The sequence below is a fragment of the Pan troglodytes genome, chromosome 10 (genome assembly GCF_028858775.2).
Source record: "Pan troglodytes isolate AG18354 chromosome 10, NHGRI_mPanTro3-v2.0_pri, whole genome shotgun sequence".
NCBI lineage: Eukaryota > Metazoa > Chordata > Mammalia > Primates > Hominidae > Pan > Pan troglodytes.
Window position 1 is genome coordinate 39,437,223 of NC_072408.2, and position 19,279 is coordinate 39,456,501.

The window sequence follows — 19,279 nt, forward strand, 5'->3', positions numbered from 1 at the left end:
CTGATGGCCACAATGGCTACTAAGTGACTAATGGGTGGGTAGCATTTGCAGTGTGGATACTTTGGACAAAGGGTGGGATGGAGCGGACAACATGAAATTTTTTATTTATTTATGTTTTTGAGACAGAATCTCACTGTGTCACTCATGTTAGAGTGCAGTGGTGTGATCTTGGCTCACTGCAACCTCTACCTCTCAGGTTCAAGCAATTCTACTGCCTCAGCCTCCCGAGTACCTGGGACTACAGGTGCACACTACCACTCCTGGCTAGCTTTGTATTTTTAATGGAGATGGGGTTTTACCATGTTGCCCAGGCTGGTCTTGACCTCCTGATCTCAAGTGATCTGCTCGCCTCGGCCTCCCAAAGTGTTGGGATTACAGACGTGAGCCACCGAGCCCAGCCTGAAATTTAATCATGCTACTCAGAATGGCATACAATTTAAAAACTTTGTAACTATTTCTGGACTTTTCCATTTAATATTTTCAGTTGACTGTGGGTAACTGAAACCATAGAAAGTAAAACCATAAATAAGGGGGGACCACTCTATTTTTTTTTTTTTTTTTTTTTGAGATGGAGTTTTGCTCTTGTCTCCCAGGCTGGAGTGCAATGGCGTGATCTCAGCTCACCGTAACCTCCGCCTCCCAGGTTCAAATGATTCTCCTGCCTCAGCCTCCTGAGTAGCTGGGATTACAGGCATGTGCCACCATGCCCAGCTAATTTTGCATTTTTAGTAGAGACGGGGTTTTTCCACGTTGGTCAGACTGGTCTCGAACTCCCGACCTCAGGTGATCCGCCTGCCTTGGCTTCCCAAAGTGTTGGGATTACAGGCGTGAGCCACCATGCCTGGCCGAGACTACTGTATTTAAATTTAAAAAAAAAATAGCCCTTTTTTTTTGAGGGGGGGTGTAGGGGTAAGGGGGACTAGGAAGTGGCTGGGGGTCCTATGGGCCCATAGCTCCATCCCCAGGGCAAGACCCACCCCATCTGCCTCCAGCCCTACCCATATTCCTGTATTGATTTATTTATTGAGACAGGGTCTCACTCTGTAGCCCAGGCCAGAGTGCAGTGGTGTGATCATGGTTGACTGCAGTTTTGACCTCCTGGGCTCAGGTGATCCTCCCACCTTAGCCTCCCAGGTAGCTGGAACTATAGGCACGTGCCACCATGCTCAGCTAATTTTTTTGTTTGTTTTGTTTTTGTAGAGATGGGGTTTCACATGTTGCCCAGGCTGGTCTTGAACTCCTGAGCTCAAGTGATCTGCCCGCCTCAGCCTCCCAAAGTCGGGTTTTTTTTTGAGACGAGTCTCACTCTGTTGCCCAAGCTGAAGTGCATGTCGCCCAGGCTGAAGCGCCTTGGTGCAATCTGGGCTCACTGCAAGCTCCGCCTCCCGGGTTCACACCATTCTCCAGCATCAGCCTTCCGAGTAAGCTGGGACTACAGGCGCCCGCCACCACGCCCGGCTAATTTTTTGTATTTTTAGTAGAGACGGGGTTTCACCGTGTTAGCCAGGATGATCTCGATCTCCTGACCTCATGATCCGCCCGCCTCGGCCTCCCAAAGTGCTAGGATTATAGACATGAGTCACGGAGTCCGGCCAAAGTCAGGTATTTTTTAAATGAATGATTTGTGTATCAGATTGCTATGATATTTAGATCTCATTTGAATACATTTTTAAACGAAGTAACAGTTTTATTTTAAATGCCAATATTTATAATTTGCTGGAAATCATACTTTGCATGAATCTGAATATATGAAGAAAACTTGTAGACATTAACATAGAAACATACAAGAGATTTCATAGTTTTTCAAAAGTCTCTAAAGCCACAGTTCCTAAACTGTGCTCTCAGGCACTGTGGGTGGCTGTGGTGAACTCAGAGGGTCACAACGAGGGTTATTTTAACTCTTTGAAGAAAAACAGCAATATCTGTTGGAGAATGTGTGCACTACTAACTCAAAATTGTACACTGCTTCAACATTAGTTCCCCCTACAATCCTTTTGATAGATAACATCATATTTTCACAAAGCTGGGTTTAAATAGTTGCTATGACAAAAGCAAATACCATAAGAAAACCAATACGTAACAGGAAATGAGTGTGTAGGTGTCCATTCTGATACCAAATTTTGAGAAGTTGTGCAATTCCAACAGGCACATATTCCATTAGTAAGTATAGTTAGAATGAAATAAAGACATGCTGTCTTTCAATGTTTGTGTATTCTTTTTTCAAACAGCTACAAAGTTGTTAAAGCATAAACACTTCTTAAGCTGTATGGACCATGAAGTTACTGCTGTCAGGAAATTTTTTTTAAAAGTTGTGTGGACTGGCTGGGCGCAGTGGCTCATGCCTGTAATCCTAGCACTTTGGGAGGCTGAGGCGGCTGGATAACCTGAGGTCAGGAGTTCGAGAACAGCCTGGACAACCTGGTGAAACCACATCTTTACTAAAAATACAAAAATTAGCTGGGCATGGTGGCGGGCGCCTGTAATCCCAGCTACTCAGGAGGCTGAGGCAGGAGAATCACTTGAACCCGGGAGGCAGAGGTTGCAGTGAGCCAAGATTGTGCCATTGCACTCCAGCCTGGGCAACAGAGTGAGACTTCGTCTCAACAACAACAACAACAACAAAAATACAAAAATTAGCCAGGCGTGGTGGCACGCACCTGTGGTACGCACCTGTGGTACGCGACAGAGCGAGACTCCGTCTCAAAAAAAAAAAAAAAAGTGTGGACCATTCAGTTACTTAATAAATTGAACTGTTAGGTATTTCTTTTGGTCTAGGGTGAAAAACTATTAGATAACTAAGGGTGGCACAAACTGAGAAAGGTTAAGAACCTCTGCTCAACCTGCAAAATAAGTTCGATGGTCCCAAGCCTAGGAACTCTCCTTTAGATATACACGGGATTGCCAGCAGGTGGTGCTACTAAGCTTGAGTCAGCTGGGGAAGAGGAACTATTTCTTTTCTTCTTCTTTTTTTTTTTTTTTTTGAGATGGCGTCTCGCTTTGCCGCCCAGGCTGGAATGCAATGGCGCGATCTCGGCTTACTGCAACCTCCGTCTCCCGGGTTCAAGTGATTCTCCTGCCTCAGCCTCCCGAGTAGCTGGGACTACAGGAGCCCGCCACCATACCCAGCTAATTTTTGTATTTTTAGTAGAGACGGGGTTTCACCAGGTTGGCCAGGCTGGTCTCAAACTCCTGACCTCAGGTGATCCACCCGCCTCAGCCTCCCAAAGTGCTGGGATTACAGGCGTGAGCCACCACGCCCGGCCAAGAGAAACTATTTCTTGTTCCCAAGGTCTGAAACACTCAGAGTAAGGGGGTGTTCACGGACCAGACAAGATATTATAAAGCAAAAAGGGGTGCTTGGCTCACTTAGTCCAGTCATTTTGAAACTTAAAAAAAAAAAAAAAAAGTCAAAAGAATCTCCTTTCAAATAAAATCTTAAAATAAATAAAAGCAGAGCCATTTCTTAAGTGGGCTAAGGGAGGCTGATACCCTACGACAGTGAGGGCAGATACCAAAGCCCAAAGAAGGGCACCTGGGAAAACTGCAGGTATAGGGAATACTGTGGGAAAATTACTCATCTGAATCAATCTCCACTTCAGAGAGTGAACCAAGGCTTACAAGCTCTGATATCACAGGTGCAGAATTGTTCTGGAATAGAGGTCTCCCAACAGATCTGAAAAGGAAGATCAAAACTTCTACCTCATCCTACTGCTCTCAAAGCCAGAAGGATCAGGGCTCTGCTCTAACACCCACTCCTGTAAGACCCTGGGCAAATCATTTCTACTGAAGAGTTCACTTTCCTCATCTGTAAGATAGAGAATATTTATCTCACAGGGATGTTGTAAAGATTAAATGAGACAAGATGAGAAATACTCGGTAAACTATAAGAATATACAGAATTTTTTACTCTGGTTGGGTCTGGATTAAAGGAACAAAGCCTAGAGTACTTCCCTAGGAAGTAGTAGGGAGCTTAGCCGAGTGTGGTGGCTCATGCCTGTAATCCCAACTGCTTAGGTGGCTGAGGCAGGAGGATCACTTGAGCCCAGATGTTCAAGAGCAGCCTGGGCAACACAGCAAGACCCCATCTTTATAAAAAAAAATTTAGGTGGGGCTAATGGGTTTTTGAGTATTGTAACCTATAATAAAATGAACCTTTTTTTTTTTTTTTTTTTTTTTTTTTGAGACAGAGTCTCACTCTGTTCCCCAGGCTGCAGTGCAGTGGCATGATCTCAGCTCACTGCAACCTCTGCCTCCCAGGTTCAAGCAATTCTCCTGCCTCAGCCTCCTGAGTAGCTGGGATTACAGGCATGCGCCACCACGTCTGGCTAATTTTTGTATTTTTAGTAGAGACAGGGTTTCACCATGTTTGCCAGGCTGGTCTCAAACTCCTGACCTCAGGTGATGTGCCTGCCTTGGCCTCCTAAAGTGCTGGGATTACAGGTGTAAGCCACCGCACCTGGCCTAAAATGAACTTTTGACTTACCGTCAAGTATTTTTGAATAATAGTAAAGTATTTTGACCTTGTGTGGGAAAGGCATAGATTTTGTTTTCTGGTGACCCCCAAGTGACATTTGTTATTAACCTCATCATTTCCCCACTCCTGCCATCCTCACCTTGCAAAGCCAACACCTCTGCTGGTCCCACTGGTATCTCGAAGGATACGGGTGGAGATAACCTGGCCAAAGGGCTTCAGCATCCCCTCCAGTTCCTGCTCATCCATTGAGAGTGGGAGGTTTGAGATGTATAAATTTGTGGGGTCCTGTTCCTGTTGCTGTGGAAATAACAGTGAGAAAATGAGGCTCACATCTCTTATCCCTCTCCCACCCTCAGCCCTCCTCACAAATGACATTTCAGAAAAGAGACTATAGGAAGGGTCCCACATAAACAAAGATTATTCTATTTGTTAACACCCAGTCCCACTACCACGGGTTGTATATTGAGTTCCAGGAGGGAGAAGTGCAGATTTAATATTTCTAGTACTATACAAGCCCATCATACAAGTCATAAATGGTGTTTGGCTGTCTCTTTTAGAAACAGGCAGAGCAGCATTCCGGCTCTCCCCCAGCAGCCGGTCCCAGAGGCTGGATTCCCTCAGACTGCCTTGCTCCTTGGCTGGCTTGTTTTGAGCAGCCCCTCCCCACTTCTCTTCCGGCCACGCAGAATCCTCTAAGTAGGAATGCCTGTTCACTCCCTGATGGAGGAAGAGCAGGAGGAGGGGAGAAGGGAACAGGGAAAGAGCCAGATGCGGAGTTCACTGTGTCACCACGGAGCCCTGAAAGCTACAGTCTCCTAGGACCCTGAAGGCTCGTAAACCTTTGAGCTTTTGTCAGAGGGTTTTACTCCTAGAAGAAGAGGTAGGAGAGCCCTTCCAGGGGACAGAATGTGCAAAATGGCAATATCATCCAATAGTTGTATTTTTAAGAATTTAAGCAGTCACTCTGCCCTAAACAGTGGTCACCAGCAACCTTAATCCTCTTCTGCCTTTTCCTTTTGTTTTCCTTTTCTTTAACCATTACAGAAAAGGTGTCTAGCAGGCCTGCCTCACAAACTCTATGTATAATACTCATAACAGCTTCAGAAAGGCAAAGGGACAGCCAGGCGTGGTGGCTCATGCCTGTAATCCCAGCACTTTGGAAGGCTGAGGTGGGCGGATCACAACGTCAGGAGATCGAGACCATCTTGGCTAACACGGTGAAACCCTGTCTCTACTAAAAATACAAAAAATTAGCTGGAGGTGGTGGCGGTTGCCTGTAGTCCCAGCTACTTGGGAGGCTGAGGCAGGAGAATGGCGTGAAGCCGGGAGGTGCAGCTTGCAGTGAGCCGAGATTGCGCCACTGCACTCCAGCCGGGGCGACAGAGCGAGACGCTGTCTCAAAATAAATAAATAAATAAAATAAAATAGAAAGGCAAGGAGACAATCCCACCTAACAGAAGAAGTGAGAGAAAAGCTTCTAGATTTCTAGTAGTCTAGGTGAAGACAACAGTTTCAGACAGATCTGAGGAGAAGAGACAGTTTCCTCCCTTGATGTGGCTTCCCTCCTGCCTCCCCAGCCCACTACCCAGCCCGTATGGGGAACAACATTAGGAGGTGGAGAGCATTGTTCTGAAATTCTGAGTTGCACAATTGACTTGTTCAGAGAATGTTGCAAAACCACCACAAGCTGTCTGGTAGGGAAGTGGGGCCAGGGTGAATAATATAGGGAACACAGGGAAGCAGCAGGAGTACTGGAAGAGGCCACCTTACCTTTCTTGCTGCCAATAACTTGGTGAAAGGAAGAGAGCTGATAGAGCTACCTGCGATAGACTTTGAATACGTCTTCCTCCAGCAGCCAGGGGTGCTCATGGACTGTCTAGAAAGCACCGCGGATAGCCCTTGCCCACTCAATTTCATGGTTCTTAAGCCCTCTGGAAACCTTAGAACTGGAACTTTGGTGCTAACCACAAACCCCTTGGAGGAACAGACATGGGGTAGTACCCTTACCTTTGCCATCTGTGCCTGTACACCGCTGGCCTTCAGTGCTGTTACAGCTTTCTGTGCTGCTGAAGGGCTGTCAAAATCTACAAAGCCATAGCCTGGAACAGAGAAACAGCATCACTAGGAAGTGGGAGGTGTAAGGAACAGAGAGGTCCAGGCTTTTCAGGAGACAGAGGAAGAGTTATGATCCATGTAACAGAAATGGGAGGGAGAAAGAGCTATTGAGAGGTTTCAGGTAGTTATCCACATGCTCCTCAAACCCTGAGATGTGATCTACTTTGTGGCTAAGAATGCCAAGGCAATGAGCTACTCTGGTGTCCCTGCCCTTCTCCCTCCCCCTTAAGAAATTTGAGGTTTCAGGAACTAGGCTCTGCTAATAACCCAAAGCCCCCCTATACCTCTAAAAGAATTCACTCCCCTCTTTTCTTGATATACCCCAGAAATGCTAGGCATGTAGGGAATGCAGCCTCTCCAGAGCAGACCACCAGCCACCTGCTGGAAGAAGACCCTCACCACCCCAACTTATAGCCCTTTCTCTTCCTTCCACTCTTCCAGCTCTATCTAGAACTGCTCAAAACCCCAATAAAACTACTCACCCTCAGAAAATAACACCCACCAAAACACTCCCCAAAAAAGGCATTTACATGACTTTGCTAAGCAGAAGAAAATCTCACTTACCCACTTCTACCACCTCATCCAGGGAAATACAAAGTCCAAAATAAGCTCAGTAGACTCAAAGGTGTTTTGTACAGTCTTCTGGCCTTGGGGCCCCTAAACAGCATTTTCAGCTCTAGCTATCTGGTCACCAAAGAATCTAAATATCTCCTAATCTTTTAAGCCTAAAAACTTCAGGGACTTCTCGTTGACACTGTAGACTCAGGACTCTCAGCAGTAAAGGGCAGTGTCAAGGGATGGCCTCACTTACTGGTGCTCTCCAACACCAAGGACAGTTGTTCTCTCACCTTTACATTTGTTTGTGGTCTTGTCCAGTATGGCCTTAGTGGAAACAATCTTGCCATATCTAAGGGAGAGGAAAATGCAAAGTAATAATCTGGGGGGCAGAGACTAAGAATAGGACAGAGATTCAGACATCTCGACAAATCCATGCCCTTTCCATGATCTAACTTTTCCTACTCAAACCTTCATAAAAATAAAAAAGAAATGGGGGCCGGGTGCAGTAGCTCACACCTGTAATCCCAGAATTTTGGGAGGCCGAGGCTGGAGGATCACTTGAGGTCAGGAGTTTGAGGCCAGCCTGGCCAACATGATGAAGCCTCATCTCTACTAAAAATACAAAAATTAGCTGGGCATCACACCAGTAGTCCCAGCTACTTGGGAGGCTGAGGTAGGAGAATTGCTTGAACCTGTGAGGTGGAGGTTGCAGTGAGCCAAGATGGCACCACTGCATTCCAGATTGGATGACAGAGCGACACTACATCTCAAAAAAAAAAAAGAAAAAAGAAAAAAAAAGAAATGGGTTAAAAATGCCACACTTAATATAAACCCATCCTCCCCAAAGGTACCTAAAAGAAATAAGGTAACTGTAGTCCCTATAATACCAACACATTTCTCTCTTCTTTCCCAGCTAAGACTCACACACTAGTTGGAAAGAGATGACTGTCTTTTGGGGAAAGAAGCTTGGCAATGTCCACATGAAAGAGTGTGTAGAGGCAGAGCTCTGGCTGGAATTCCCTGAGGACTAAAAAGAATCCTTGCCATTACTTATTTTCTTTTGGAAAACACCACTGATCCTGTGAAAAAACTATAGACATTTTTCTTCTCTGATATCCTATTTCCATCACCCCTCCACTGACCCCTTTAATTGAAGGTCAACCTGAGCCAAATTGCTTTGGTTCAAATCCTGGTTCTGCCACTTTTTAGCTATGCGTGATCTTGAACAAGTCATTGAACCTTTTGGTGTCTCAGCCTCATCATCTGTAAAATGGAGATAGGATTGTTAGGACTGTGAATTAATAAACAGAAATCATTAATGTGTACCACATGGTAAGCACTTAAAATTTTTAATTGCTATTATTATTATATTCAAGGAACCTCAACTTTAATATCTCTTTGCCTTACTCTAAGACTTCTATTTCTCATTGTCAAGATTTGAGAGTGTTAGGGAGGGGAGTGGGAACTGTAGTATTAAAAAAAAATTGTGTGTGTGTGTGTGCGTCAGGGTCTGGCTCTGTTGCCCAGGCTGGAGTGCAGTGGTGTGAACATGGCTCACTGCAGCCTCGAACTCCTGGGCTCAAGCAATTCTCCTGCCTCAGCCTCCTGAGGACCAAAGGTGTGTACCACAATGTCCGGCTAATTTTAAAAATTATTTGTAGAGACAGGATCTTACTATGCTGCCCAGGCTGGTCTTTAACTCCTGGCCTCAAGCAGTCCTGCTGCCTTGGCCTCCAAAAGTGCTAGGATTACAGCTGAGAGCCACCATGCCCAGATCTAAGAAAATCATCTTATAAACAAAAAACCATCTAAATTTTGGTGATAAGGCCAAAGGGCTGCATATCCTTTCTTCTTCTTCTTCTTCTTCTTCTTCCTTCTTCTTCTTCCTCTCCTTCCTCTTCCTCTTCTCCTCCTTCTCCTTCCTCTTCTTTTTTTTTTTGAGACGGAGTTTTGCTCTTGTTGCCCAGGCTGGAGTGCAATGGTGTGATCTCAGCTCACTGCACCCTCCGCCTCCCAAGTTCAAGCGATTCTCCTGCCTCAGCCTCCCGAGTAGCTGGGATTACAGGCGCCTGCCACCACACCCAGCTAAGTTTTACATTTTTACTAGAGACGAGGTTTCACCATGTTGGCCAGGCTGGTCTCAAACTCCTGACCTCAGGTGATCCACCCGCCTCAGCCTCCCAAAGTGCTGGGATTACAGACATGAGCCACCACACTTGGCCAAGTTATAGATTTTTGTCCAGTAAAAATGCAAATTATTTCTGTGCAGTAGATAAAATAATTGCAAAGGTTAGTGGCTTTACTATCCTATAGGACATAAACCAGTTTTTATCTAATGTAGCAATCTTATTCCAACATTCTTTCTTCATTTCCTATAAATAGTTCCTCAAATGCTCTTTGAACTCATTTTGCCATCCTGCTGGTTCCCTCATTAATGAGTTATAAAAATCTTTGACACATATTCATTTTATATTTGCATGACAGTTGTGTTTTCTTTTTGTTTTCTGAAACAGAGTTTCACTCTTGTTGCCCAGGCTGGAGTGCAGTGGCGTGATCTCGGCTCACTGCAACCTCCGCCTCCCGGGTTCAAGCGATTCTCCTGCCTCAGCCTCTGGAGTAGCTGGGATTACAGGCATGCGCCACCACACCCAGCTAATTTGGTATTTTTTAGTAGAGATGGTGTTTCACCATGTTGGTCAGGCTGGTCTCGAACTCCTGACTTCAAGTGATCCACCTGCCTCAGCCTCCCAAAGTGCTGTGATTGCAGGTGTGAGGCACTGTGCCCAGCCTAACAGTTGTGTTTTTCAACTTTTTGAAAATTATACTTTGGTAGCAGAGTCACGTGGAACTTCTAAAACTTGAGTAGTAGTGTATCACAGATCAGGGATTATATTAGAAGCGTTCCACTAGAAAAAAGCCTCTACATTCCACTCCAGGAGGGTGAAAATATTAAAGAGACAGAACAGAAATCACTAACAAAGTCAGAAGTACAAGAGCTAACTGAAAATAGTTGTCAGGGAATGAATTTGAGAATAATACTCCAAACAAGCAATTTTCCCATCTCTCCTTCCATCCCTAAAGAACATATGATGATTGATTTGTTTTCACTCCTTGGCGGCATCTCACTGACTTTTTTAGTAGAACTTCTGTGATCCAAAGGATTAGACAGAATAAGCCAAGCAATGCCCTGAAAGCTGGGAACAGAACACATTAAAAGGAGGGTGAGGATGGATGTGGCTATCCTAGCCCTTCCAGGCTACACACTTGGATTCATTCCCAAATAGAGGCAGGGGAGGGACTCATGAGAAGTCTGACTGTGGGGCAGAGAACACAAGTGCTGCTATCCTTATGAAGGCCCCAGGGTGGAGCTTGCTGTGGTCTAGCAGCTGAGACTTTGAGCTCAGAATTTCCACTGCAGCTGGCAACAGCTGGGTCACTGCTGCTGCTTCCTTGAAGGAGCCCCTCCGAGAAACAGGAGTTCCAGTCCTAGACTCCACGCCTCTCCTTCCCACATGCCAGACTTTAGGATCCAGCAATATTTACTTCCTCTACAACTCAGGGAGAGACAATTGGGACAAAGGCAGGAAGTCCATCTACGCATGAGAAACATCCTTCCTAGAAAGGCTTAACTCCCTGCTCACAGCGGACAGAGGGCTCCACCCACCTGCTCTGCTCAGCCTCCTAGTCAGGACTCCTCTGGCACCTCTTTCATTCCTGCCTCACTCCTGCCTCTCCACAGTCTCCTTCTGGGCTCCTTACTTCGATCCTACATGCTGCCCTTGACTATACTTATGCTTCAGACACAGCAAAAGATAAGGCAATTGTTCAGAAAGGCAAAATAAAAATCCCTCTATATCTGTGGGTTTCCCACTTGTGGATTGAACCAGCCATGGATTGAAAATATATAGGAAAAAAAAAAAAAAAGGTCTTTCTTCTAAGAGAGGTTCAGGGAAAAAAAACTAAAAAAATAACTGTTGGGTACTATGCTTAGTACCCAGGTGACAAAATAATCTATACACCAAATACCCAAGTCCCGAGTTTACCTATGTAACAAACCTGCACATGTACCCCTTAACCTAAAATAAAAGTTAAAATGTTTTCTAAAAGAAAGGATGGTTGCATCTGTACTGAACATGTACAGACTTTTTTCTTGTCATTATCCCCTAAACAATACAGTATAACATTTATTTACATGGCATTTGTATTGTATTGAGGTATCATAAGTAATCTGGAGATAATTTTAAAGTATATAGGAGCATGTGCATATGCAAATACGACACCATTTTATTTTATTTTATTTTTATTATTTTGAGACGAAGTCTTGCTCTGTCACCCAGGCTGTGGTGCAGTGGCGTGATCTCGGCTCACTACAACCTCTGCTTTCTGGTGGCGTGATCTCGGCTCACTGCAACGTCTGCTTTCTGGGTTCAAGTGATGCTTCTGCCTCAGCCTCCTGAGTAGCTGGGACTACAGGTGCCCACCATCACACCCAGCTAATTTTTGTAGTTTTAGTACAGACGGGGTTTAACCATGTTGGCCAGGCTGGTCTCCAACTCCTGACCTCAGGTGATCCACCCATCTTGGCCTCCCAAAGTGCTGGAATTACAGGCATGAGCCATCATGCCTGGCCACTATACCATTTTATCTAAGGGACTTGAGGCCAGGCTCAGTAGCTCATGCCTGTAATCCCAGCTTTTGGGGAGGCCGAGGCAGGAGGAATTATTGAGCGCATAAGTTTGAGACCAGCCTGGGCAACATGATGAAATCTCATCTCTACAAAATTTACAAAAAATTAGCCAAGCATGGTGGTGTGTACCTGTAGTCCTAGCTACTCAGGAGGCTGAGGTGGGAGGATTGCTTGAGCCCTGGAGGCTACGGTTAGTTGTGATTACACCACGGCACTCCAGCCTTGGTGACAGAACAAGATCCTGTCTTAAAAAGAAAAAAAAGCGTAGGGACATGAGCTCAGTGAATTTTGGTATCCATGCAGGGGGACAGAGGAGGTCCTGGAACAAATCCCCCCCAGATACTGAGGAATGAATATATGGTAAAGTCTAATCAAGATTCTTTGAGCGAGGCACAGTGGCTCACACCTGTAATCCCAGCACTTTGGGCAGCCGAGGTGGGCAGATCACCTGGTCAGGAGTTCAAGACCAGCCTGGACAACACAGTAAAACCCCATCTCTAGCAAAAAAAAACAAAAATTAGCCGGATGTGGTGGCGTGCGCCTATAATCTCAGCTACTTGGGAGGCTGAGACTCAGTCTTAAAAAAAAAAAAGATTCTTCTCTGTCTTGTGATGTGAGAGAATTTTTGTAGCACATTATATTTAGTACAAGAAACAAAATTTAGAAATCAAGGACCTATATTAGTATGATACTCTTTCGCTCCCTCATAAACCAACATTTCTGCTAATTCCCACCTCTCAAAAATTACTAGTCCAAGACAGTCCCCTTAATTCCACTTACATACCTTTCTAGCAAGGTAAGCTGAGATAACAGACCAGTTTTAAAAATTTTTTAAATATATATTTTTACTATATTTTTTATAGAGACAAGGTCTCACTATGTTGCCCAGCCTGGTTTTGAACCCCTGAGCTCAAGCAATCCTTCTGCCTTGGTCTCCCAAGGTGCTAGGATTACAGGTGTGAGCCACCACGCCCGGCCCAAGGACCAGTTTTTTATATACACCAGACTTTATTTTTTATTGCTTATTATTTTTTGAGCTGGACATCTGTGCACTCTTGCCATTTTTCCAACATTCCTAATTGGGCAATTCCATGATTCAAATCTACTAAAAAGAACTCCGAAGGGTCTTCATGGGGTAGATACAGAATAATTGCTCCTATCTCCACCTTCTTTATCTGCTAATTTGAGGTCTCCATTCCCAAGGAATATCTCCAGCAGCAGAAAGTCTCCGAAGTGCATGATTTGATTGGCGAGTCCCACTTTCTTCCATCCCCACTGCCAGCTCTCTCATGCCTTCTAATTAACATCTATAGAGATATTAAACTTCTCTATTCAAGGTGTAAGGACAGCAGTCTTTCCACTAAGACCATCAGGTTGGGGGAGGTGCTGGAAATAAAGTTGGATATTAGGCTTTAAAGGCCAATCCCACACTGGCTTTCCTTAGAGAAACACATAAAGGCTTTATAATATATATCAGTAGCAGGTAGATTTTTATTTATTTTTATTTTTTTGAGATGGAATCTCACTCTATTGCCCAGGCTGGAGTGCAGTGGCATGATCTCGGCTCACTGCAAGCTCAGCCTCCAGGGTTCACACCATTCTCCTGCCTCAGCCTTCTAAGTAGCTGGGACTACAGGCACCCGCCACCATGCCCGGCTAATTCTTTTGTATTTTTAGTAGAGACGGGGTTTCACCATGTTAGCCAGGATGGTCTCGATCTCCTGACCTCGTGATCCGCCCGCCTAGGCCTCCCAAAGTGCTGGGATTATAGGCATGAGCCACCGCACCCGGCCAGTAGCAGGTAGAATTTTTTAAGAGGCTGCTGAGAAAGTTTGTGTCTATGGAGTAGAAACAAAATGCCATTGCCTTTTAGGATAAGTGAGCTGGCAAGGCCAGGAGTGGTGGCATGCATCTGTAATCCCAGCTACTGAGACAGGAGGATCACTTGAGCCCAGGAGTTCAAGACTAGCCTGGACAACATAACGAGACCCTGTCTCAAAACCAAATCTATACTGTCCCTGGAAGCCTACGCACATGTACTCCAACTTACGGCTGACACAGCTTGACAAGATCTTGGTCAGTAGTGCCTGGCTGCAATCCTCGGATGTATAGGTTGGTTTTGCTCAGCTGGTCATTTCCATTGCTTCCACTACTGCTGTTAGGTGTACTGTTGCTTGGGCTAGGTGGTGCCATCTGCTGAGCCAGTGACACATATGGCTGCAGGGAGACATGAGGAAGAGGTAGAAGGATTATCCATTTACATGTTGGAGAGTGAGGAAGATCCTGGACCTCTTGAAAAAATGATTCCAAACTATATATAATCACCAATGTGCACTCACTTGGACACACATCGTTTGTTCCTTAGCTCCATATTTTAGCAGAGAAGAAGAAATTAATACCACATTGTGAGATAGCCCAAAGACTTAAAATCCTGTTGTAGCTTTTAATACATCCTTTATATTTCCTATTCCTTTTTCCCTCTTTTTGCCAGCACTTACATTAGGATTTCCCAGATAACACTCTGTAGGCTGGGCGTGGTGGCTCACACCTGTAATCCCAGCACTTTGGGAGGCCGAGGCAGGCGGATCATGAGGTCAGGAGATCGAGACCATTGTGGCTAACATGGTGAAACCCTGTCTCTACTAAAAATACAAAAAAATTAGCTGGGCATGGTGGTGGGCGCCTGTAGTCCCAGCTACTCAGGAGGCTGAGCCAGGAGAATGGCGTGAACCCGGGAGGCAGAGCTTGCAGCGAGCTGAGATCGCGCCACTGCACTCCAGCCTGGGTGACAGCACGTTTGGAAAAGAAATGCAGGACAGGCGCGGTGGCTCACCCTTGTAATCCCAGCACTTTGGGAGGCCAAGGTGGGGCGGATCACGATGTCAGGAGTTCAAGACCAGCTGACCAACGTGGTGAAACCCCGTTTATACTAAAAATGCAAAAAAAAAAAAAAATTAGCCAGGTGCAGTGGCATTCGCCTATAATCCCAGCTACTCAGGAGGTTGAGGCAGAAGAATGGCATGAATCTGGGAGGTGGAGCTTGCAGTGAGCCGAGATCACGCCACTGCATTCCAGCCTGGGTGATAGGGCGAGACTCCATCTCAAAAAAAAGAAAGAAATGCAACTCAAAACCACAGTGGGATACCATCTCCCAAAAGTCAGAATGGCTAGTATTAAAAAGTAAAAAAATAACAGATGCTAGTGAGGTTATGAGGTTATGGAAAAAAGGGAACACTTATACACTGTTGGTGGGAGTGTAAATTATTTCAACCATTGTGGAAGACAATGTAGTGATTCCTCAAAGACCTAAAAACAGAAATATCATTTAGCCCAGCAATCCCATTTCTGGGTATATACCCAAAGGAATAGAAATCATTCTATCATAAAGACACAAGCATGTGTATGTTCGCTGCAGCACTATTCACAATAGCAAAGACATGAAATCAACCTAAATGCCCATCAATGGTAGACTGAATAAAGAAAAGATTGTACATATACACATGGAATACTACGGAGCCATAAAAAAGAATGAGATCCTGTCCTTTGCAGGAACATGGTTGGAGCTGGAGGCCATTATCCTTAGCAAACTAATGCAGGAACAGAAAACCAAATACCACATGTTCTCACTTATAAAGTGGGAACTAAATGATGAGAACACACATTTACATTAAGGGGAACAATACACACTGGGGTCTGTCTGAGGGTGGAGGGTGAGAGGAGGGAGAGGAACAGGAAAAATAACTAATAGGTCATGAGGCTTAATAACTGGGTGACAACATAATTTGTAAAACAAACCCCCATGACACAAGATTACCTGTATAACAAACCTGCACATATACCCATGAACTTAAAATAAAAGTTAAATAAATTTTAAAAAGAATCACTTTGAAATTTCCATTTAATTACTAGTTCTGCAATAATAATAATACACTGGTCCAGGCACAGTGGCTCACACCTGTAATCCCAGCGCTTTGGGAGGCTGAGGTGAGAGAATTGCTTGAACCCATGAGTTTGAGACCAGCCTGGGCAATATAACAAGACCCCATCTCTACAAAAAATACAAAAATTAGTTGAGGCAGGGTGCAGTGGCTCACGCCCATAATCCCAGCACTTTGGGAGGACGAGGTGGGTGGATTGCCTGAGCTCAGGAGTTCAAGATCAGCCTGGGCAACAGGTGAAACCCTGTCTATTAAAATACAAAAAATTAGCCAGGTGTGGTGGCATGCACCTGTAGTCCCAGCTACTCAGGAGGCTGAGGCAGGAGACTTGCTTGAACCCGGGAGGCAGAGGTTGCAGTGAGCCGAGACTGCACCACTGCACTCCAGCCTGGGCAACAGAAAGAGACTCCGTCTCAAAAAAAAAAAATTATGAAGGTTGTGATAAATATATATTTCATAAAGATAAAACGCAGTCAAGAAGACTATGACCTATGGCCGGGTACGGTGGCTCACACCTGTAATCCCAGCACTTTGGGAGGCCGAGGCGGGTGGATCACTTGAGGTCAGGAGTTCGAGACCAGTCTGGCCAACATGATGAAACCCCGTCTCTACTAAAAATACAAACATTAGTCAGGCGTGGTGGCACATGCCTGTAATCCCAGCTACTTGGGAGGCTGACGCAGGAGAAATGCTTGAACCTGGGAGGCGGAGGTTGCAGTAAGCTGAAATCGTGCCACTGCATTCCAGCCTGGGTGACAGAGGGCGACTCCGTCTCAAAAAAAAAAAAAAGAAGATTGTGACCTAAATCCTTTTTTTTTTTTTTTTTTTTTGAGGCGGAGTCTTGCTCTGTTGCCCAGGCTGGAGTGCAGTGGCCCGATCTTGGCTGACTGCAAGCTCTGCCTCCCGGGTTCACACCATTCTCCTGCCTCAGGCTCCCGAGTAGCTGGGACTACAGGCGCCCGCCACCACGCCTGGCTAACTTTTTGTATTTTTAGTAGAGACGGAGTTTCACCGTGTTAGCCAGGATGGTCTCGATCTCCTGACCTCGTGATCCGCCCGCCTTGGCCTCCCAAAGTGCTAGGATTACAGGCGTGAGCCACCGCGCCGGGCCATGACCTAAATTCTTAATCACAGTTCCTGAGTTTAGAATAAGTAGTTCACTGCTGGAGATCATTAAATAAGATATGTCCTTCTTGGCCGGGCACGGTGGCTCACGTCTGTAATCCCAGAACTTTGGGAGGCCGAGGTGGGGGGATCACGAGGTCAGGAGATGGAGACCATCCTGGCTAACACGGTGAAACCCCGTTTCTACCAAAAATACAAAAAAATCAGCCAGGCTTAGTGGCAGGCACCTGTAGTCCCAGCTACTCAGGCAGGCTAAGGCAGGAGAATGGCGTGAACCCAGGAGGCAGAGCAGAGCTTGCAGTGAGCCGAGATTGTGCCACTGCACTCCAGCCTGGGCGACAGAGCGAGACTCCGTCTCCAAAAAAAAAAGTCCTTCTTTATCTCTAAGGAGTTGCTATTATTGATCCTTAGCTGAGAAAACAAAGCTGCTTCTCTGAATATGAGACTGTAGGTCTGTCAGTGATGAGGATGATGATGATGATAGCCACGATGTCAACAGTAACAATGATAATAAAAGCAACTGTCAGCTGGCGTGGTAGCTCAAGCCTGTAATCCCACCTGCTCAGGGGGTTGAGGTGGGAGGTTGGCTTGAGGCCAGGAGTTAAAGACTAGCCTGAGCAACATAGTGAGACCCTAACTCTTAAAAAAACAAAGAGGCCAAGCACAGTGGCTTACGCCTGTAATCCCAGCAATTTGGGAGGCTGAAGCAGGCAGATCCCTCAAGCCCAGGAGTTCAAAACCAATCTGGGCAACCTGGTGAAACCCCACATCTATAAAAAAATGCAAAAATTAGGTGTGCATGGTGGCACACACCTGTAGTCCCAGCTACTCACAGGGCTGAGGTGGGAGGATCACTTGAGCCTGGCAGGCAGAGGTGTAAAGGTTGCAGTAAGCAAGATTGTGCCACTGCACTCCAGCCTGGGTGACAAAGTAAGATTCTGTCTCAAAAAAAAAAAAAAAAAAAAAGGAAAAAGAAAAAGGAAGGAAAGAAGGAAGGGAGGGAGGGAGGGAAAAAAAAAAGCAACTTTAGTAGCACCATACTATGTGCCAAGCACAAGCAGATGAAGAGACCACCTGCCTCAGTTGGCGTTCATCTATCCCCATTCTCAGTGTGAGATAATGTTTCTGAAAGAAAGTATCAATGATGCCAGGACTGTCCAAACAAGAATACAAGGGTTACTGGGGAAATAAATAAATTGAAGAGAGGCAGCTGGTGGCTCACGCCTGTAACCCCAGCACTTTGGGAGGCCAAGGCGGGTGGTTCACTTGATGTCAGGAGTTCAAGACCAGCCTGGCCAATATGGCAAAACCCCGTCTCTACTAAAAATACAAAAATTAGCCGGGCATGGTGCCACATGCCTGTAATCCCACCTATTCGGGAGGCTGAGGCAGAAGAATCGCCTGAACCTGGGAGGCAAAGGTTTCAGTGAGCCAAGATTGCATCATTGCACTCCAGCTTGGGTGACAGAACAAAACTCCGTCTCAAAAAAAAAAAAAAAGGCCAGGCGCAGTGGCTCACGCCTGTAATCCCAGCACTTTGGGAGGCCGAGGCTAGCGGATCATGAGGTCAAGAGACTGAGACCATCCTGGCCAACATGGCAAAACCCCGTCTCTACTAAAAATACAGAAATTAGCTGGGCGTGGTGGTGCATGCTTGTAGTCCCAGCTTCTCAGGAGGCTGAGGCAGAAGAATGGTGTGAACCCAGGAGGAGGCAGAGCTTGCAGTGAGATGAGTTCTCGCCATTACACTCCAGCCTGGGCGACAGAGCAAGACTCCGTCTCAAAAAAAAAAAAAAAAAAAAAAAGCCCGGGCGAGGTGGCTCACGCCTGTAATCCCAGCACTTTGGAAGGCTGAGGCGGGTGGATCCACTTGAGATCGGGAGTTGGAGACCAGCCTGACCAACGTGGAGAAACCCCGTCTCTACTAAAAATACAAAATTAGCCGGGCATGGTAGTGCATGCCTATAATTCCAGTTACTCAGGCGGCTGAGGCAGGAGAATCGCTTGAACCTGGGAGGCGGAGTTTGCGGTGAGCTGAGATCGCGCCATTGCACTCCAGCCTGGGCAACAAGAGTGAAACTCCGTCTCAAAAAAAAAAAGAAAAGAAAAGAAAAAAGAGGCTATTGGTTTGCTACCATGCTTACCATCTTGGTTTTAATACTAAGGTCTTAGCTATAGTTTAAAAATATGACTTAGTCAATAATAAACTTACTACAAGGCCTGAAAAAATTCTTAGAAAAGAAGATACGGCTCAAAAGAAAACAACTTTTCTGCCTTTATTGAGCTTACAGTCAGCAAAAATACTGTGGGACTGGTCCCTCTCATCAGGAGGTAAATTCTTTAGGCTTTTTGCTCTATAGTAAGCCATTGCTTACTATAAAA

At 45.6% G+C, this 19,279-nt stretch overlaps 1 protein-coding gene across 28 annotated transcripts in view; it reads right to left on the reverse strand.

Annotated features, from left to right (window-relative positions):
• RBMS2 (RNA binding motif single stranded interacting protein 2) overlaps positions 1 to 19,279 on the reverse strand; it is a 94,544-nt gene that overhangs the window by 38,388 nt on the left and 36,877 nt on the right. For 26 of the 28 annotated variants that reach the window (XR_010148295.1, XM_009425104.4, XM_054663171.2 and 23 more), the window contains 4 exons: positions 13,885 to 14,051; positions 7,438 to 7,496; positions 6,482 to 6,573; positions 4,614 to 4,771 (listed from right to left, as the gene is read on the reverse strand). Coding sequence is in view for 27 of the 28 variants with exons in the window: in XM_009425104.4 (XP_009423379.1) it covers positions 4,614 to 4,771; positions 6,482 to 6,573; positions 7,438 to 7,496; positions 13,885 to 14,051 (476 nt within the window). In the remaining variant the exon portion in view is untranslated. Of the gene's footprint in view, positions 1 to 4,613; positions 4,772 to 6,481; positions 6,574 to 7,437; positions 7,497 to 13,884; positions 14,052 to 19,279 lie in introns of those variants that run through there. The other 2 variants (XM_054663178.2, XM_054663177.2) reach the window with 2 other exon arrangements.